This window comes from Fragaria vesca, linkage group LG2 (genome assembly GCF_000184155.1).
Source record: "Fragaria vesca subsp. vesca linkage group LG2, FraVesHawaii_1.0, whole genome shotgun sequence".
In the NCBI taxonomy this organism is placed as follows: Eukaryota; Viridiplantae; Streptophyta; class Magnoliopsida; order Rosales; family Rosaceae; genus Fragaria; species Fragaria vesca.
In genome coordinates, this window is record NC_020492.1 from 32,201,023 (window position 1) to 32,220,227 (window position 19,205).

A 19,205-nucleotide genomic window follows, 5' to 3' on the forward strand; every position below is an offset into this window, starting at 1 on the left:
GGCAGAAGCAGCAGCATAAGCCTAACATCGTCGGCCAGTGTCTCTGCACCCACGTGAACTGTACCCTCGCTCCTTGTCCCCACACAGATCCTCCGTATCCACCAGCGGGCCCCCACCCCATGCCATGCACATCCTCTTCCTCTTCCTCAAAGGGTGGGGACTTTGGATAGGTTATATCATCTCCCATGCTGTCCCGTACCCCATCTCCCTACACGTGTCCATCTCCCCTCTCACGTGAACGAACACGTGTCCCTGGACCCTCAACGGAGCCCCTCTTGTCCTTTAAATTGAGGACCTGCATGTTATATCCTAGACACAACGCAGAGAAATCACACACAGTCCGGTCTGAAATAATCGATCTGAACTTTCCTTCCTCCTCGTTAGCTAGCCTCGATAGTGTTGTTGTTTAGAGTGTGATGCATCAGTAGTGTTTGGTCCAAACCAAACCCACACCCGTCGATCGTACTTGTACCAAGATCGAATCTCTGTACGTGCATGTTGGTTGCGTCCCAGAATAAAACCAAATCACAGCTTACGTTCGCTAACATCACGATTCACGATTCACGATTCACGACTCCCAAATCCCAACATCTCTGCCTCAACTTCTTTCTTCACCTCACTGCTAGAACAAGAAGCAGAGCACGGAGATGGCTATGAAGCTCGTTTTGGTTATTTTTGCTATATGTAGGTTGCTTGTCACGGTGGGGCTGACCATGGACCCGGCGGAGCTGCTGAGACTCGTGGTGGACGGACAGCTCAGCTTGGACCCTTCCGACGTGGAGACGGCGTCCAAGGACTTCGGTCTCATGAGCAGAGCGGAGCCCTTGGCCGTTATGCACCCGGCTTCGGCGGAAGACGTAGCGCGGCTAGTGCGGGCCGCGTACTCGTCGGCCAAGGGCTTCAGCGTCTCGGCTCGTGGGCACGGACACTCGATCAACGGCCAGGCACAGGCGAGAAATGGGGTGGTGATTGCGATGAGCGGCGGGAACCGTGCAGGCGGCAGGAGGGAGACGGCGGCTGGGGTTGTTTCGGAGAAGGGTTTGTACGTGGACGCGTGGGGAGGGGAGTTGTGGATAGAGGTGTTGAGGGCAACGCTGGAGCATGGACTCGCCCCCAAGTCGTGGACGGACTATTTGTACTTGTCAGTCGGCGGTACACTCTCCAACGCCGGAATCAGTGGCCAAGCTTTCAACCATGGACCTCAGATTAGTAATGTTCTCGAGCTTGACGTTGTCACAGGTCCGTTCCTTAGTCACATTCTGTTAATTTCAATCATTTAGCTCAATATCAGTACAATTATTTGTTTTCGTTAATTGATTATGGAAAGTGTCCAAAGTAGCTAGGTAGTTTATGAAATCACTTCTTTGGTACAACAAGATATACCATATATCACATGGGCTCGTTTTGTTATGTACCTGATATTTATTCATGACACAACAACAACATTCTAAAATTATGAAGTTGTTGCTGTCGTTATTAATTAGCATATATACTGTGTGGAATGTCTTTAACATGTGAATCAAATGCAGGCAAAGGCGAGCTCTTGACATGTTCAGAAGAGAGAAACGCAGAGCTGTTCCACGCTGTTCTTGGTGGGCTTGGCCAGTTTGGAATTATCACTAGGGCTAGAATTGCCCTTGAACCAGCCCCCACAAGGGTACAATTCACTTTTCCAAAACTTAAATATATGATTGTTCACTACAGGTTATAATCTCGTTAATCGGTTCCACCTTCCACAGTGTTAGTGGGACAGATAGACATACATAAACTTCTTTTGCAGAAAGGAAGTAATTTCTGGGTTTTGTTTATGTTGGGCAAAAGCCACAGAACCTAAAAAGCTAGGAATCATGACCTAATGTTGAGGGGATATCGAATCTCAAATGTGTAGTCCATTTACTCGAAAGCTGTTTTAACTTTTAACCCATTCAAACGGCTCTCTTCCATAGCTGGCAATGTTGTTGACGTGTCCCAGTTCTGTGCTGCAAATTCTATTCTGGGTTTAACTTTCTTCTTTTTGCTGCTTAATTTAAGATTAATATTTTATTCTTATTGTTCTTATTGTCAATAGGTGAGGTGGATCCGAGTACTGTATTCAAATTTTTCGGCTTTTACCAAAGACCAGGAATATCTGATCTCTCTGCATGGGCAACCCAGCAGCCGGAAATTTGATTACGTCGAGGGTTTTGTCATCGTCGACGAAGGCCTCATCAACAACTGGAGGTCATCTTTCTTCTCCCCAAGCAACCCTGTCAAGATCTCCTCCATTGATTCTAATGGGAATGGAGGTGTTTTGTATTGCTTGGAGATAACCAAAAACTACGATGATTCAACAGCTGATTCTATTGACCAGGTATATAAATATCCATGTTTATTTTCATGATTAGTGCGTTTTGATTAGCTACCTTGCTTATAGTTCAATTTCAAGACAAAGCAGCATTCAGTGGACCCAATTAGTGAAAGATAGAAATTCTATCAACACCTACCTGCTAAATATAGAAAGACTGAAAGTGGGTAATTGTATACAATGCTATATATCAGAACCCTAAAACATATACATGGTCTGGTCACTACAAACCTGCATGCTAAACAAGCAAGACCACCGATTGGATGGTTGGTGCTCCAAGACTTTTAGTCCTTGATAAATAATTAACATCATTTTGTTTTGTGCTTGGATTAGAGTAGCTTCCAGGCCTGGCATTGTTCATATTTAATCCAATGAGAGCATATATGGTTTAATTTGCTAGCTAGATTTTGGTGTCCTACGTACTAAAGCTTGGTTATATGATTGAGATTAGAGTCCTTTTAAGTGTGTAATATACTCATTTGTTTCTATAATAATGTACAAGACATACACAAGAAAACATGGAAGATCTGTGATCTATTATTGTATACCAAAACCTAAGATTGTATACAAACTTTCTTTATTTTGTTCCTAATTATATTATTACCAAATCTAAGCGGCCGCCCACCCACCGAATTATTCTTCTAGTTAATTAGCTAGCAAGTAATTAACTAAGTAGAATGGAACTTATCCTGACAAAAGCATCTGTTTGATAGCAGCTTTAAGTCATCTTTGTGTACTTTGATTGCGTTTTATTAAACCCTTCTTCTCAAAACGACAACGAATTCAAAGGTCTGATGAGTTTAGGTTTCTTACTTTCTTTCTTTGTTTAATATTCTTCACGCAGGAAATAGAGGCTTTGTTAAAAGAACTGGATTTTGTACCGACATCAGTGTTCACAACAGATCTTCCTTACGTGGATTTTCTGGATCGGGTTCACAAGGCCGAGTTGAAGCTTCGGTCCAAGGGCTTGTGGGATGTTCCCCATCCTTGGCTCAACCTTTTTGTCCCCAAATCAAGGATTTCTGACTTCGACGAGGGAGTCTTCAAGGGCATTCTGGGAAACAAAACCAGCGGCCCGGTTCTTATCTACCCCATGAACAAAGACAAGTAAGTTCCCACAGCTTCATATATGAAATGAAAAACGCCAATCAAGTTTACGATTGCATCCATGTCGTTTACCGTAGACTGGTAGACAGTTCCAGAAACACAGCTCAATGCATACGTTGCCTTGCATGGGCATGGAACGACATGTCACTCTGTGATGATTCACTCTGAAACATCAAATCCTAACCACCTTATACGATGCCGCTGCTTTTGGCGTTTGGTGGTGGTTTTGGTTTTAACCTTTTGAATTTTGATTGTGTGTAGGTGGGACCAGCGGAGCTCGGTGGTGACGCCGGACGAGGACGTTTTTTACCTGGTGGCGTTGCTGAGATCGGCTTTGGATTCCGGGGACGAGACTCATACGTTGGAGTACCTCACCAATCAGAACCGTCGGATATTCAAGTTCTGTGATGAAGCAGGGATCAAGGTCAAGCAATACCTTCCCCATTACACAACACAGCAAGAGTGGATGGACCATTTCGGAGATAAGTGGCCTCTGTTTTACCAGCGGAAGATGGAGTTCGATCCCCGCCGGATTTTAGCCACCGGTCAACGTATATTCACCGGCCCCTCCTCGGTTTCTACTGCCGGTCACGATCAACTGTGATCGGAGAATTGATTCATCATGTACAAACCACTCAGTAGTAGTGTTAGCCGCAAGCTTAGGGAGGGGAGAAACCTCTTAAATTAACTAGTCTGATGTACAAATTAGTTCTAGCAGGAATGAAGAAGGGTATTTTTGAGTTTTTGACAATCAAAACTAGACAAGCTAAAGGGTTTTTTCTGAAGGTTGTGTCCCCATGGGCCATGGCAACTGCAAATGTTGTTTGTATCATGCAGCGCCCGTGAACCCGACAGCCCAGTGTGTCCGGGCCTGGGACATCACGGTTTGGCAATTCACTGTCTACCCTTTTTACCCTCTGATTTGGTCCACTATGTAAAAATATTTGAACTGTGTTGTAATCAATTAGAGACATCATTCAGTAAAACAGTGACACTACTAGTCTCTACTACATCTCTCTGCTTTAAGCAGCACCTGTAATCTGGGAACATACTGAAAGGGGTAACAATGTAAAGCAAACCAGACATACAAGTCAGTTGTTCGCTCAGCAGATTGTACTTTTACACCAGGAAGCAACTGAGGTCACTCTTGATGTGGCTTCAATGGATCTGAAGAATCACTATCTGAAACAAGTTGTTGCTTTCCGAATTTTCTCAATGCAATTGAATATATCGTTTTCCTCTTCACCGATGTTCCATCAGCTACTAATTTCACAGCCTGTAAATACAGATAAGGATCATGATGAGATGGTCTGCTGGAATTAAAACAAGACACAAAATTACTTCCAACCTGCTAACGATATTTTGAAATTTCTATGATGCTTATATTGTGAACAGGTAAAGTGACAGATTCTGACGATTTTATAAGCGATGGTAAGTGGATCTTGACCGATAGTAGTTCTTATTTCTAATATCCTAGCTTGCTATCACCAGCAAGAACTATACGTCTATACCAAGTAATTCCAATCAAGTAAACTAAGTATAACAAAACAGCTTAGAATGAACTACTAAGGGAATATATGCAAGTAGAACAAACATGCAAGATAGATATCATTACCGTAGAAAGACTGTGCCCGTTAGAGATCAATTCTCTCAACTCATTCTCAAGCTGAGATTCAGATGGAGTTTCAACTGGAGTATCTTCCTTTCCTTCAATTAATACAGTAATTTCACCTCTTGGCTGGTGAGTTATAAACCATTGTTCTGCTTCTCCCAACGTGCCCCGCCAAAACTGATGAGGCATCAAAATAGGGCACATGTCATAAGCCAAGATTTGAACATGAAATACATACCAGGCATATTGTAATTTTGAAAGATGCTATTTCTATGAACACCATACATATCACAGCACCTGAACAAGGAAAAAAAACAGCAATGTTCTAACATGTTCTGTATCATAAGGCGACCCAATTGATTTACTCAGTTATTCCCGAATTATGCAATCACGGTTGAAGAAGTTTAATCACATAACTAAAGGCTCCTAACGTGGTTAGATCCTGCTCAGATACAAACAGTGCAGGAAATGCCTGCCAAATAAAGATAGAAATGTATAGAGTCGGAAGAGCAGTACAGAGACAAGGGAGATAACTCTCGAATTGGTGGATAGGTCTGTGAAAGTTCCTCATGGTATCATTGAAAATATATTGGTCAAGTGAAATTATTTGTCCTAGATAGAGAACCTATCAAATCATTTTTAAACAGGGTGGGGGGAGGGATCTCTTTTCTGCAATAGGAAAAGAAAGAACGGAGCAGATTTTACTGGGCACAATCTAACGATTCATTCAATACCAATGATCTGTGTTATTATTAGTCACAATTAAAATATGTAAGAAAACTTTATATGTTGTATCTAGAAGGTTAGATCCTGCTCAAATCTATAAACTGCAGTAACAGTAACATCAAAAGAAACACAAGTAGAGTTGGAAGAGTAGTGCAGATACAACTCTTGAACCAGGTAATATCTCATATTATCAGTCACTTGGGAAAGGTAAAGAAATGTTACCTCTTCGTGAATTTTTGTCAGTTCACGAGCTATTACGCATCGTCTGCATTCCAAACTAAAAGTTAGCCAATTCAAGTAGAAAAATAATATTCTTTATATTTATGAGTAAGGGAAATGCAAAGAAACATATACCTTGTAACACCAAAAAGTGAAGAAGTCTCTTCAAGAAACTGAAGAAGCTTGTGGGGAGGAACATAAAATATCTGTGTTGTTGCCTCACTTGCAGAAAGTGCAAGCCTCTCTTTCCTAGTTCCAGAATGCTTAGAGAGGAATCCAACTGAAGACGTATAATTAGTATATCACCAGTCACACATATCTACCAAGAAGGCAAGAAACTATGACTCACCGAAAGTAAACTCATCAGTAGACAGGCCTGAGGCAGAGAGAGCAGCCACGAAAGCACACGGCCCAGGTATAGGAATAACAGGAATATTCTCATTCGCACAAAGTTTTGCCTACATCAAGACTTGAAATTTATACTCTCACCATTTACATTCTTCATAACGCATGAAAACTACCACCACCATCCTACATTGCTATCCAATAGTAATACTGCTCGAACTACTTCTAAATCACATTGTCAGTTTGTTACTAACAAACCTAACTAACACATTTACGAAATGTAGATGCAGGCCCTCACCAGTTCGGCACCAGGATCACTAATGCCTGGCATACCAGCATCGCTTATAAGCGCGACGATTTCACCTTCCTTCAACCTCTTCAACACCGTCTGCTCCCTCTGCGCTTCATTGAACTTGTGATAGCTCAGCTGCAATCTAAAACCATAAATAACCATGACCAACACTAAACATACAACCAATCAAAATTCAACCGCCCCGGAAAAACAGCTCCAGACTTACCAGAGGAGTCTTGATATTGTAGTGATGGAGCAACTTCCCGGAATGCCTAGTGTCCTCGGAAAGTATCACATGAGCTGATTTCAGTACACGGAGAGCCCGGAAGGTGATATCTTCAAGGTTTCCGATCGGAGTTCCGACCAAGTATAAACCGGAAATGAGAGCGCCCTGCGAAACAGAAACTAGACTCAAATTAATTACCGGAATTTTGGATTTTTTCAATCTTTGAAATTGCGATAATGAGATTGGAGGGTTTACTTGTTTTGAGGAGGGCTGGGGGAATGAGTCGGTTTGAGAAGTGGAACAGAAAGCAGTTAGGGTGAGTTTATTAGGGGAAAGAGGGAGTGACTGGAGAGACGTCGGAGTCCGGCCCAAGTTCGGGAGTCCGGCCCAGCGGCGAGAGAAAGCAGCCGCCGTAGACGGAAGTCGGCGTGTTAGCATTTGTTCAGTGTGAGAGCTCACGTTGATGCGCGCCTCTGCTCTGATAAGTGATAAATAATATTGATGAAAAGCCATTATTGCCCTTAAAATCTAATTTATTTACGGATACGTATCCAGAGGCATACCGGGCCGTTTCCCGCCCTTTAGGGCAGTTTCCGGTCATACCAGTGCGTAGTCGGTGACTTTTAGTTTGAGAATATGTTTGGACGTGAAATCCACACTTTTTAAATTGTAATACATATTTTTATTTTCTATTTTTAGTCATTATTTACATAAGAAAACAAAAATTAAGTCAGACAAAATTTTAATTACCATAAATAAAAAGTGAGAGCCTGGATTACAATTTAAGAAATATAGATTTCACTTCCCATATGTTTTCGGATACGGCCGGAAACGGTGGGCAACTATGAAGAGTTGAGACTCGTACACGTATTGATTTTAAGAGTGTATGATCATAAGTTCGTTACTGCAGCATTGCTTTCCCGGTGGGTACATTTTTGTGAATCTGGAGTTTTTTTTTTTGTTTCCTTCAGTGAGAGCAATATGTAAGCAATCTGACCAAAGATGTATATTTGTATGCAATGGTAGGCAAGATGTAAAGAGAGGTGGGGGAGACATGGCCCCGGCCAGCTCCCCTTTCAAATGGCATTGATTAAATAGTATTCAGGATCAAAGCCCTATTTCTTGATACATAAGTTAACAAATTATTTGTTATGTCATTACACCTTGTCATCATGGAACCACCACCTCGTCTCCTTGGGAGATCGGCCATTCCTGCAGTTCTTCACGTATCGATCATTATCCGCTGGGCGTTGCTGCACAAATGATGAATTGAACGAGTGTTGGTCGTGAGTTTACTTGGATTACACAAAAGGGGTGAGAGTAAATCATCAAAAACTTCAGTTCAACAAATCAATACAAACCTTTGCAGGGGAACTCGACAACATGGAGAGTATGCTGATACAGATAGAACTGACAGTCATGGCTGGAGACCATGAGTCATATAATATATCTGCAAACGATTATCAAAACCAGTAAGTGCCTACAAAATAGTGAAGTTGCTTAAGTGTCGCAATCAGATAACAACCATCACAGAGCAAGTGTTCTGTCGCAGAAGCAAGAATATGTAGGAGATAACACTAAATTTAAAAATGTAGTCTGAAGGTAATTGTTGCTTAAAGCAAACTCTGGTCCCCTTGGCTGATCTTCCAAAGGAAATAATAGATGACAAATACGTCAGGATAGACCTGTCAATTTTTGTTATCACCAGAAACCAAACTTTAGACTGAAAATGCACTACTACATAGCGCCTGAAAGACGTAAAACAATTGTAGTTTGAGCTTTACAGCTTAATACCATTCCATTCAATAACAGCCTCAAAACTTGGACTCTGATCTTAGAGGTACCTCATGCCTTCTATGGAGTCACACGTTTTGCCTCATAAGCAACCAGAGGAGTTAGTATACAAAAGAGTGAAAAGACCAAGACTCACTCGGTACTGCTTCGTCTCTGTTCAGTGGCTGAACCAGTATAGGCATTTGGGGGGGAGGGGAGAGTTTGCTACTAGACCAGATTGTGGGCGAGCACTGGAACTCAGTTATATACTGTTCTCTAATCACTACTGTAATTCTAATCCTGAACTATTCTTCCAAGTATGAGACCTGCATCGGCTTGTAATTTCTCTTACAGATAACAAAAACCAAATAAGACAAAGAAAACACTCTAAATAGTGCTATGATCCAAACAGATGCAAGTGGCAGGCAAAGTAAGCTTCTTCAAGCTTAGTTGAACAGAGAACAGCTAAACTCGCATGGTCTACAAATTCAACATAATCCATATCAACTTTATTGTGAAGTGACCCAATTTGTAAGTAACCAGCAAAGATGTGACAATCGAACAAACTAACAACCAGCCCTCATCTTTCCATAATCACATCAGTCAAAAGCATCAACTTACAAGTAGGTATCTAACTAGCTTGCTTATTTCAGTGTCTTTACCTACTAAACCAATCTTCATCAAACCGCAAAAGGATACACGCACGAGTACTGTAAACTATATAGAAAGAAAAAACATGAAAAACAAAGTTCAAAGAGTACAAAAGGTACCTAAACAGATATGGCCATTGCTATAAATGTGGGGATGCTGAGGAGCCGGAGATAGAAAAATCACCTGTAAAAGCAAAACCTAATATCAAAACCACAAATCACAATCATTTAGTTGAGAATACAATACAATTCAACTGAAACCCTGACACAACCACACTACGAATTTGGCATCTTTAACAAAAATTAGGAATCTTGAATGGACCTGTGGAGCTTCCATGGGATAATGCTCAGGGAAATCAACTTGGAGCTGATACATTTCATTGGCATAAAGAGTCCCCGGAGCTCCGTTGACTTCAATCACCCATCTTTTCACCAATAATTAAATCAGAAACAAAATTAATCACAAAAAAAATATTAAAAAATTAAAAATTAAAACTTGATCAAAGCAATTGAAAAAAGAAGCAACCTTTGAAGATTATCAGTGACTTTGTGCTTGAATCCGGCGGGAGGATTGACCTGCCACTCCACGAGCTCTTTCTGGAGCCGATTGCAGGCGATCTTGCTTAAAGCCTAAGCACCACACATTAATTGTATTAATTAATTTTAAAAAGAAATTAAAATCGAAAAATGAAAAACAAACCTTGCGTGAAGCGGCAGAGGAGCTGGTCATGTTGCTTCCCGAGTAAGCTGAGCGGCGCAACGGCGGCGTTTTGGGAGGTGAGTCGTCGTGGGGGGGGGGGCTTCTAGGAGGCTCTTCTCATCGACAAATGTTTGAGAGCGAGTAATGGAAAAAAGGTGGGATTGAGAATGAGTCGCGGTCTTACGCGACCTAACTTGGTTATTTTTTTTTTTTTNTTTTTTTTTTTTTTTTTTTTTCTGGAGTGTTGGAATAAAGAAGGCTTTTTTGGGTGTGATCACGCGCGCGCGCATTTTACTGTGGAAATATCTGGGTGGGCCCCGGGCGATGTTGCCACGGTGGTGGTGTGGTCGTGTAATCGTCGTCGTCGTCGGCGATCCGGTTCAGCTCTTTGTTCTCTTTCGGTTTTATCGTTTCTCTTGTTTCTTTAGTGGATCAATTGGTCTATTTCTCGCACGAGATATAATGTGTTAAACTAAAAAGTGGTTTTGGTTTTAACTAGTTCCCAATTCATGTGTGCCGGTTTGGTCTAGTGGTGTAGTACTTATAAAAAGACGATGGTAGTAATCAAGAAGTTCTAACTTCAATTCGAGATCATATTGATTGTCGGTGTGCGATGATGTGCTAGATGCCTTTGGTTTATGATTTGATGAGCTTTGTATACGTAAGTACTTGATGATCGATGTTGCGTCACTTGTTATTTGGCAAATCACGACTCTATGACACAATTTGCGTTACGAGCTAAACTTTTAACGTTTTCCTCCCGTTAACTTTTGTTACTTCAAACTCCAGACTTTCTTTGACGGAAAAGAAACTTTCAATTATTTGCAATATGCTAAATTAAAAATCCAAATCCACAATGATATGGATTATGCCACCAACCTTCAACCTTATACCTATGATGAATTATGCCATGTTTTTGAAATGCGAGGTACTGAATCTTACATTATAATCAAATCCCTTATAATCTTTGATGAGTTGTGAGGTTTAGTTTGGTCTAACAGAAACAGAAGATAGAAAGCTGGTAATGCAGACCCTTTCAGACATGACAACAAAGCTACTAACCTGTGAAGTCTTAAACTAAAGGCGTCTATATTGCACTCCTTCCAGTTCGTGATGTCCACGTTTTCACCTACTACCTACCACCCCTCTACAACCTACAGCTAATAGGCCTAACACACAGACACACACAAGCCCAACAAAGCCCACACCCATAGACCAAAAACACAAAACCATCACACATGTGGTCGAGTTGGCAAGAGTTTAGATGTGAAATTCACGTATCCAAGTTTAAGTCATATAGACGCTGATCGGTTAAATCTTAAACTATTTGTGGTGGTCATGGATGATTAAGCGTTCTGACATAATATCTCAACACGAATTTGTCTCTCGGCCTAAAAAACCTTTCAAGAAATTATCTCTATTAAAACAAACGAAAAACAGGGATAATCAAAATAAAAATGAAACCAAACAGTCCCCTCTCCCACCACTTAACTTACCAACTGGTGGTTACTGGTTAGCCGTTAGCGTAATAGCGTCTAAAAAACCATGCTAAGCAAACAACCACCACCACCAATATCACCAGCTTCCTTCCCCCTTGTTGTTGTTCCTCTTAGTCATCATCTTCTTCTTCTTATTCAACTTCAGGAACTTTCTCTTTGCTTGTATTTTTCGGTGTTAGCGTATACATATGGCCAAAACAATTTAAAAGATAGTAAATGAAATATTATATTCAAGTTGGTGTTGATTATTCTCCCTTTGCTTTCTTCTATTAATTGAATTTCGAGTTTTATATGATTAGTATTGTTTGAGTTGGTAACCGCTGCTCCAATCATAAGAAGGTTGGTCTTGTTTGGGAAGAAGGAGTTTATATCTCTTGGGATTGCTGTTTGTCTCCGGATTCTGGGATAGTCTGATAGTCTTCGTTTGCATACACTTTTCTTACTTCAATTTTAGCTTCACACCGTTCATTTTCCCAGAGCTTGCTTTCAGGTATTTGGATATTTCACACTTTCTCTATGTTGGTCTTTTTCCCTTTTATGTATTTTTCAGTTGTTAGTTATAGGTAGTGATCAAGCACCCTTCTTGTCATGGCTTTTTGGGAGGTTGATTGTGTCTGTAAATTAGTTAAAGATGCTTTCTTTGAGAGATTGATTGTTGTGTCTTTAATTAGTTAAAGATGTTTTTTTTTAGCAGTAGTGAACAAGGGTTTAAAGTACATGGATGATTTGGTTAGTTTGGCTTTTCAATTAGTTTGGTTTTATGGGGTTTATTGGGTTTAGGGGGATCTTTTGGTGTTCTTCTTCAAGATAATTACTTGATTTTGGTTGTTTGATTGCTTTGTGCTTGCTAAGTTTGACCTTTTTTGCAACAGTGTTTGATGAGTTTATTGTTTTGTGTGTTAGGAATCAGTATATGATATAGATGGGATTCACCAATTCAGACCAGTGATTCTGTCTTCAACTTCAGATTAGTTGAGGGTCTGGAGAGAAAGGGGGAAACAAACTATGGCTACATATTTCCAGAATTTAAGTAATCAAAATTTGTTGACCCCTTATCCAGGGGATGAGAAGCTTGCTTCTTATCCTGAACAGCCTAGTAATAACATGATGATGTATCTGAATCAAGCTTCATATCCCGGATCCTACACCGAGGTCTTGTCCGGTGGCTCTTTCTCCCCTAATAAATGTGCCGAGTCTGATGGTGGTAGGAATGAAATGATGTTTATTCCACCTACAAGTGGCCCGGTCAGAGATTGTGTTGGTGGAGATTCATTGATAGGGTCTCTTGATGGCAAACGTGGTATGCAGGATCATGGATTATCTCTTAGCCTTGGTACACAAATTCCACCTGCGGGTTCTGTTCCTTCGTTTCAGTACCAGTATCTGAATTCAAGTCTCCCTTCGGTTTTGAGCACTTCTCAAATCTTAGGGAAGGGAGAATTTCAATGTAAAGGTGATGATTACAGCCAGAGTGACGAGTTTAGAAACTTTGAAAATTTGACATCTGGCTTATACGACTCTCTCAAAACACAGAATTTCTCCAATCCTATGTGCTCCATGATCCCCAAAGAAATGCATCCCGAAGCATATATGTATGACTCATTAGGTTTTTCAAACTCCTTAGTAAACTCGAAGTACCTCAAGGCAGCTCAGCAATTGCTTGATGAAGTGGTAAATGTACGAAAGGCTTTGAAGCAATCTAGATCGAACAAACATCAAAGAACAGATGGTTCTAAAGAGAATGATGGGATAAGAATGTCATCTGATCCTAGTGAGGCAAGTGCTGTATCTTCGGTTGAGTTATCACCAGCAGAAAGGCAGGATTTGCAGAACAAGAAGACCAAACTTGTGTCCATGTTGGATGAGGTAAACAAGACTAATTGCCAAGTATCTACTGAGTTCCATTTATAAATATGGTTGAGATGACAAAAATAATTTGTTTGTGATTAAAGTTACTTGGTTTAATTCAAATTATTAACCTGATCATATAGTTTTTTCTGAGAGCTGCACACATATTGTAAGGTCAGTAAGTGTTATCTCCTGGATGCAGGTAGATAGAAGATACAAGCATTATTACCATCAAATGCAAAATGTGGTACAATTTTTTGACAAGGCGGCAGGGAATGGGGCTGCCGCACCATACACAGCACTAGCTCTACAAGCAATTTCCCGTCATTTTCGCAGTTTGCATGATGCAATCAAGGGCCAGATACAAGCGGCACAGAGAAGCCTGGGAGAGAAAGATACTCCATCAGAAGCTCAAGGAGAAGTAATACCTCGCCTCCGCTACGTGGACCAGCAGCTCAGACAGCAGAGGGCATTTCAGCAGCATGGTGTAATGCAACATTCATGGAGACCTCAAAGGGGCCTCCCTGAAAGCTCTGTTGCAATCCTTCGCGCTTGGCTGTTTGAGCACTTCCTTCTTCCGTAAGTAACTCAAAACCTTTCCACTTGCTTGAATTCATGAAACTGGTACTTTCCAACTTTCTACAATCTTCATTTCACTGATTCTTTCGTGGTTTTGGTGTCAGTTACCCGAAGGATTCTGAAAAGGTGATGCTAGCAAGGCAGACAGGATTAACCAGAAACCAGGTAAGGTGACTTCTAGCTTTCTTTCAGTCACCAGTGTGGCAGTATATATTCTGTAATGGTTCCTTAACTTTCATTGGTAATGTAATTGGGAGTTATATAATAATTAGTAGGTTGAAAATGTGAACATTCATCCTCAGACTCTCGGAGGAGCCATCCATTGTGACTTGTGAGACTAACATTATTCTTGTTCAGGTTGCCAATTGGTTTATAAATGCAAGGGTACGTCTTTGGAAGCCAATGATTGAGGAAATGTACAAAGAAGAATTCGGTGAAGACATGGATTCGAAATCTTCACCTGAAAATAGGCTAAAAGAAGCCAGAGTTGATTTCTCATCTGAGGATAGGAGAGATGAGTTGCAGGAAAGCCTGATGTCTGCAACTGCTGATAGTGTTGAACCAGGGCAACTGCATGACTCGAAGTCTGGAATAACAAAGTTACAAGATCATGGTCAAAGGTCTAATGCAGACGACCGTGGTCTCTATATGGATGCCAACGAGAATGCCATTGCTACATATGATATGTCAGGGTTGGGGAATGCAATTGGTAGTGAGGTCTCACTTGCATTGGAGTTGCGGCATTGTGAGGAACACGATGAATTTCCGGCACCTAATGGATCCGAAGTAAGAGGTAACGATCCAGAAGCTTCTTTGGATTGTTACTATGGAGATCCAGGGCAGCAGCAATACAGGTTTGGTAACTCACACCTACTACATGATTTTGTAGTCCGAGGGAACTGAATTGTTGCCTCCAACATTAAAAAGAAAATGTAAGAACATAAATGGGAATACTTTGTTTTGTTGCTTTAGCTGTGCCGAATTTGGGTGCTTACAGTTCAAGGAGATTGAAGCTGCTAGCAATGGAAATAGATGTAGATGCGTGTATGATACCAACATGTAATATAACAGAGATTGGTGAATCCCTAGCCCTAGTCATATATGTAAAGATAAACTGTAAAGATAAGATGAAGCAATATCTTGTGCATTCCATGGAATAAGGTACTTGAACTTTGCACTATGCATAAGTACTCCACCTGTAGTCTCATTTGGAAATAAATGTGATAGAAGAAGATTGTCAATGTGAAGAAAGATCATCTAGCATTCTAGCTATCATTTGTTCAGTGAAACTGAGCTGTAAACTTACACATTCTAGGATTGAACTCTCGTGGATGCCAAAAGACTTAAATTTAACCAATACATGCATAGTTTATGCATGATCCTAACTTGTATTTAGTCTTCAAAAATGTAATCGTTTTTTGGACAATGTAATCTAACATGTTCTTGGGTTTACTTCTTTTAACCATTGTTCCTTCTCCCACCTCCTTAAGAACTCAGTGGCAAGCTTTAGGACTTGAGAGTGAGTGAAGAGTAGAACAGCAGTGACCCTATGCATCCAAGGATATGAATTTTCTGATGGACCTCTTTGTGCATTTACAATCAAATTGTGGCTCCCAAAAACAATAGGGTACCCTTTTATTTTGGACAGAATTGGAGGGTGATTATCCCAAAGCATAATCACATCAGTGGCAAGCTTTAGGACTTGAGAGTGAGTGAAGAGTAGAATAGCAGTGACCCTATGCATCCAAGGATATTTTCTGATGGACCTCTTTGTGCATTTACAATCAAATTGTGGCTCCCAAAAACAATAGGGTACCCTTTTATTTTGGACAGAATTGGAGGGTGATTATCCCAAAGCATAATCACGGGGGACAGTACTGAGTTCTGGCGCAAATTTTAGATTTGAAATTTACTGGGATGGTTGATGATGCAGGATTTTGCAGAGATAGAGAGAGAGAGAGAGAGACAAAGACAGAGTGACAGAGACAGACACAGCTTTAATCATAGTAATAGTAGATAGGACTGTGGGCCTTTAGGGCCCAATTGAATAGCAAAGCTACAAAAGCAGAAGAATCAGAGTGACAACTGATGAGGAGGCCAAAGGAACAAAGATGGCAATGATTACTAGCGCATCCTAAATAGACCAACAAAAAATAGAATCAAGCCACCCAGAAAACCAAGAATTAGTAGCAATCCCTGATTAATTAGCTGCACAAGAACCCATATTTATTTACAATTCAATTGTGATTTCAATGTCCTTTCATTATCTAACAGAAAAAAAAAGATAGATATTCCCATATGTTTAGAGGTTCAGAAGCTGACAATCCTAGAACTGGGAGTGTGCAAAAGACAGAACACTTTTTCTCTGCCTTTTACAGAATGCAGTGTGTACCAGACTAGTGAATAGAACAATTTTCATTTTTGACATTGCCTCTGTGTATCTGTGAAATGTGTTATGATTCATACATCCACATACCATACACTGTTGGAGAGAGAGAGGGGAGCTGAAAGAAACCACCTTTTGAGTTTCCCAAAGAAATGTGAGCATTGCACTGCAGGACACTAAAGCTGGAAGGCTTGATATATAGTGCTTTTGCTCTTGGGGACCAGCTTCTCCTGTCATTTTCTGAGATTTAACTTGGCCAATTAACTTTGTTTCTTTTGAAGAACTAGCACAAGTCTATGTTTCATAGCTTTCTGCTGCTTGGATTAGACCTGTACATGTTAGGACAAGACATGTAGAGATAGAGAGGGAGAGAGAATCATTGCTTCAACGAAATTAAAGGCAATGTTTGAATACACAGATTGGTCATTGGTGCTTGCCTTGCTTAGCTTCTGCATTCATTTCCATGCTTGTTTAAAGGAAGGGTTGCTAGTAACTAGCTAGGTAGGTCTTCATCTTTCCTCTACCAATCAGGGTTTGGTATTAGTAGCCCCAAGGTGTAATCAATCATCTTTATATCTTTTCATATTGTTTTCATCTCACTCCATCTCTTTCACTGTTGATCATGAATTGAGTTTTGTCATGGGTCATCTCAGCCCAGCTTGTACATTCTCATATCCAGGTTGGGTTTTCTTGCTGTCCCATCAAAAGGGTTTTCCTTTAAGCCTCTAATTCAGTAATTACTAAGTACTGCACCTATCATCTTTATCTGTTTTGCTTATAACTTCCTTGGTTTCAGATAAGATTTCTTCTTCAATGCTAGGTCTCACTCACCTTCCCCACTTCACATTGATTTCTTCTTCTGTCCATTCATAGATTTCCTAAGGGTATTTGCTTTACATCTTGACATAGACATGTTACCATTGCTGTCTATGACAAGCTGACTGCCCTTTAAATTTAGTACCTTTTAGCCTTCAAATTCTGGTCTAGAATGGTTTCACAAGATTCACCCCCTAACCAAGCCTCAGGTATTCTCCACCAATTCATTGTCTCAGACTCCATGGCAGCTCAACACCACATGGAAAACCAACACCAGCTTGATGCTGCTTACTCCAATTTTCGAACCAGCACAAGCACATACCCTGGTCAACTTCCCAGCATTCATTCTCTTGAGGAGAGAATGTCTAGATCACTAGACCTTCTTCATGCTCCTCCAACAGCAGAGGGATCAGATCATATGAGCCACACAAGGCTTCTAATGGACCAGCACCAAGCTCTCTCACTGTCCCTTGGCTCACAGATGCTGCTTCCTCATAATTCTCATTCTGCTCATTATGTAAGCGATGACTATTCGTTCATGGGGAATGCGCTTGCTTCGTCTTCAAACTCACTGAATCAGCAGTCTTTGGGAGCTGTCATTGGGAATTCAAGATATCTGAAGCCAGCTCAGTCACTGTTAGAGGAGCTAGTTAGTGTTGGTGGGAAGTCAGTTGATATCAGCACTGAAAAACATGTAGGGAAGGTGTATGGTGGAGGGAGGAGAGGTTCTATGAGCCTTTCTTCTGAATTGAAAGCAGAGTTGTGCTGCAATGGCCTCATGTCAGCTGACAAACATGAATTCCAAACGAAAATTGCAAACCTCATCACCTTGCTGGAAGAGGTAGTGCAATGTGTTTTAGTATATATAATCTTGATTGTTAGTTTACTGGAATGGTTACCTAATTTGAACCAACATATATGTTTGATCCTTTTGGTTTGCTACTTTGATCAGGTTGAGGACAGAAGTGAGAAGTACTATCATCAAATGGAAGAAGTGATGCAATCATTTGAGATGGTAGTGGGTGCAGGAGCAGCGAAGTCTTACACAGCTCTGGCTCTCAAGGCAATGTCTAGGCACTTTGGCAGCTTAAGGGATGCTATAATGTCACACATAAATGCAGAAAAGCGGAAGTTGATGCAAGATTTTCCGAAAGTGAGCAGCGGACTAGCGCAACTAAGCTTGTATGATCGAGAGTGTAGACAGAAGAGAATGTCTCTTCAACAGCTTGGGATTATCCATGGCCAAAGGCAAGGTGCTTGGAGACCAATTAGAGGGCTGCCTGAGACCTCGGTGGCAATTCTTCGCACTTGGCTTTTCGAACACTTTCTTCATCCGTAAGTTACCAATCCCAATGTTATTAGTAACTTACCCTTTCTTTGAAGTTGATTCAGATTAGCTAAACTGGTAATATGTTGTATTTACACATGGTGATCATACAGTTATCCAAATGACTCTGAGAAGCTAATGTTGGCATCACAAACAGGCCTGTCCAAGAACCAAGTAATACTTCCGAACAGTTTTGTCTATTCCTTAATTTCATCATATGTCATCATCCTTTCATTACTTGGTGTAACTACATGATGATATTGATATGTTCATGAAATCAATGTCTGTTTCAGGTTTCAAATTGGTTCATAAATGCTCGGGTTCGACTTTGGAAACCTATGATAGAGGAAATGTACAAAGAAGAATTTGCAGATTCTTCACAAGACTCCAATCCAGTAGCTAGTGGTTCCATGACCGGTGAAAGCAACACAGATCACACAGATGATTAAAGTAGAGAAGAAGTAAGGACTGGCATTTCAGGTCCGAGTTCTCTATTCTGGCAGTAATTTCAAGTGTGAAGTTTCAGTGTTGAAATTTACCCCAACCTAGAAAGAGTCAGAAGGTTGTTTTGTGAAGTTGATTAGCAAACTTTTGGAAAGTCGAGGGTTTGCTTCATGTACTTTGAACTACTAATTATATTTAATTTTGAGGCTCATATCAGTATATTGACTAGAATTATTTGCATCAAGACAGAAATGCTGAATATCAAAAAGTGATATTACTGCTGCATGGGCGTGAAAAGAAATAAAAGAACTC

At 40.7% G+C, this 19,205-nt stretch overlaps 5 protein-coding genes across 6 annotated transcripts; 3 read left to right on the plus strand and 2 right to left on the minus strand.

Moving 5' to 3' along the window:
- Window positions 1-647: 647 nt before the first annotated feature.
- LOC101310777 (cytokinin dehydrogenase 5-like) lies at window positions 648-4,541 on the plus strand. Its single transcript, XM_004291784.1, has 5 exons — window positions 648-1,239; window positions 1,530-1,657; window positions 2,069-2,350; window positions 3,189-3,451; window positions 3,713-4,541. The coding sequence occupies exons 1-5, from the start codon at window positions 648-650 to the stop codon at window positions 4,053-4,055; spliced, it is 1,608 nt and encodes a 535-aa protein (XP_004291832.1). The 3' UTR covers window positions 4,056-4,541.
- LOC101303306 (ribosomal RNA small subunit methyltransferase I-like) lies at window positions 4,384-7,384 on the minus strand. The gene is made up of 8 exons (XM_004293148.1): window positions 7,127-7,384; window positions 6,872-7,036; window positions 6,652-6,780; window positions 6,358-6,466; window positions 6,144-6,288; window positions 6,012-6,054; window positions 5,067-5,240; window positions 4,384-4,727 (listed from the first exon to the last, which is right to left on the minus strand). Exons 1-8 carry the CDS (start codon window positions 7,382-7,384, stop codon window positions 4,593-4,595), a joined length of 1,158 nt encoding a protein of 385 aa, XP_004293196.1. The 3' UTR covers window positions 4,384-4,592.
- A 496-nt stretch (window positions 7,385-7,880) lies between these two features.
- LOC101311070 (ubiquitin-conjugating enzyme 15-like) lies at window positions 7,881-10,099 on the minus strand. Its single transcript, XM_004291785.1, has 6 exons — window positions 9,995-10,099; window positions 9,821-9,924; window positions 9,617-9,719; window positions 9,415-9,478; window positions 8,233-8,321; window positions 7,881-8,124 (listed from the first exon to the last, which is right to left on the minus strand). Exons 1-6 carry the CDS (start codon window positions 10,022-10,024, stop codon window positions 8,029-8,031), a joined length of 486 nt encoding a protein of 161 aa, XP_004291833.1. The 5' UTR covers window positions 10,025-10,099; the 3' UTR covers window positions 7,881-8,028.
- A 1,599-nt stretch (window positions 10,100-11,698) lies between these two features.
- Window positions 11,699-15,303, plus strand: LOC101311351 (BEL1-like homeodomain protein 3-like). Its single transcript, XM_004291786.1, has 5 exons — window positions 11,699-11,983; window positions 12,397-13,359; window positions 13,544-13,920; window positions 14,025-14,085; window positions 14,278-15,303. The coding sequence occupies exons 2-5, from the start codon at window positions 12,499-12,501 to the stop codon at window positions 14,821-14,823; spliced, it is 1,845 nt and encodes a 614-aa protein (XP_004291834.1). The 5' UTR covers window positions 11,699-11,983; window positions 12,397-12,498; the 3' UTR covers window positions 14,824-15,303.
- A 1,889-nt stretch (window positions 15,304-17,192) lies between these two features.
- On the plus strand, window positions 17,193-19,142 carry LOC101311647 (BEL1-like homeodomain protein 11-like). Of its 2 annotated transcripts, XM_004291788.1 has the most exons (4): window positions 17,193-17,963; window positions 18,075-18,457; window positions 18,563-18,623; window positions 18,743-19,142. In XM_004291788.1, the coding sequence occupies exons 1-4, from the start codon at window positions 17,295-17,297 to the stop codon at window positions 18,896-18,898; spliced, it is 1,269 nt and encodes a 422-aa protein (XP_004291836.1). In that variant the 5' UTR covers window positions 17,193-17,294; the 3' UTR covers window positions 18,899-19,142. The 2 variants fall into 2 exon arrangements, with proteins under 2 accessions (XP_004291836.1, XP_004291835.1); XM_004291787.1 differs by having other exon boundaries at window positions 17,193-18,457.
- The last annotated feature ends 63 nt before the right edge of the window (window positions 19,143-19,205 follow it).

Bases quoted from the DNA above. Each gene is read 5' to 3' on its own strand.
- LOC101310777 (XM_004291784.1), top strand. From the start codon at position 648: ATGGCTATGAAGCTCGTTTTGGTTATTTTTGCTATATGTAGGTTGCTT. The intron at 1,240-1,529 runs GTCCGTTCCTTA...AATCAAATGCAG, and splicing joins CGAGCTTGACGTTGTCACAG to GCAAAGGCGAGCTCTTGACA. The intron at 2,351-3,188 runs GTATATAAATAT...TTCTTCACGCAG, and splicing joins CAGCTGATTCTATTGACCAG to GAAATAGAGGCTTTGTTAAA.
- LOC101303306 (XM_004293148.1), bottom strand. From the start codon at position 7,384: ATGGCTTTTCATCAATATTATTTATCACTTATCAGAGCAGAGGCGCGC. The intron at 6,289-6,357 runs GTGAGTCATAGT...ATACGTCTTCAG, and splicing joins TACTGATGAGTTTACTTTCG to TTGGATTCCTCTCTAAGCAT. The intron at 4,728-5,066 runs GTAATGATATCT...CTGTATTTACAG, and splicing joins ACGGGCACAGTCTTTCTACG to GCTGTGAAATTAGTAGCTGA.
- LOC101311070 (XM_004291785.1), bottom strand. From the start codon at position 10,024: ATGACCAGCTCCTCTGCCGCTTCACGCAAG. The intron at 9,925-9,994 runs GTTTGTTTTTCA...TGTGGTGCTTAG, and splicing joins CCTCTGCCGCTTCACGCAAG to GCTTTAAGCAAGATCGCCTG. The intron at 9,720-9,820 runs GTTGCTTCTTTT...ATTGGTGAAAAG, and splicing joins GTCACTGATAATCTTCAAAG to ATGGGTGATTGAAGTCAACG.
- LOC101311351 (XM_004291786.1), top strand. From the start codon at position 12,499: ATGGCTACATATTTCCAGAATTTAAGTAATCAAAATTTGTTGACCCCT. The intron at 13,921-14,024 runs GTAAGTAACTCA...TTTTGGTGTCAG, and splicing joins TTTGAGCACTTCCTTCTTCC to TTACCCGAAGGATTCTGAAA. The intron at 14,086-14,277 runs GTAAGGTGACTT...ATTCTTGTTCAG, and splicing joins CAGGATTAACCAGAAACCAG to GTTGCCAATTGGTTTATAAA.
- LOC101311647 (XM_004291787.1), top strand. From the start codon at position 17,295: ATGGTTTCACAAGATTCACCCCCTAACCAAGCCTCAGGTATTCTCCAC. The intron at 18,458-18,562 runs GTAAGTTACCAA...GTGATCATACAG, and splicing joins TTCGAACACTTTCTTCATCC to TTATCCAAATGACTCTGAGA. The intron at 18,624-18,742 runs GTAATACTTCCG...TGTCTGTTTCAG, and splicing joins CAGGCCTGTCCAAGAACCAA to GTTTCAAATTGGTTCATAAA.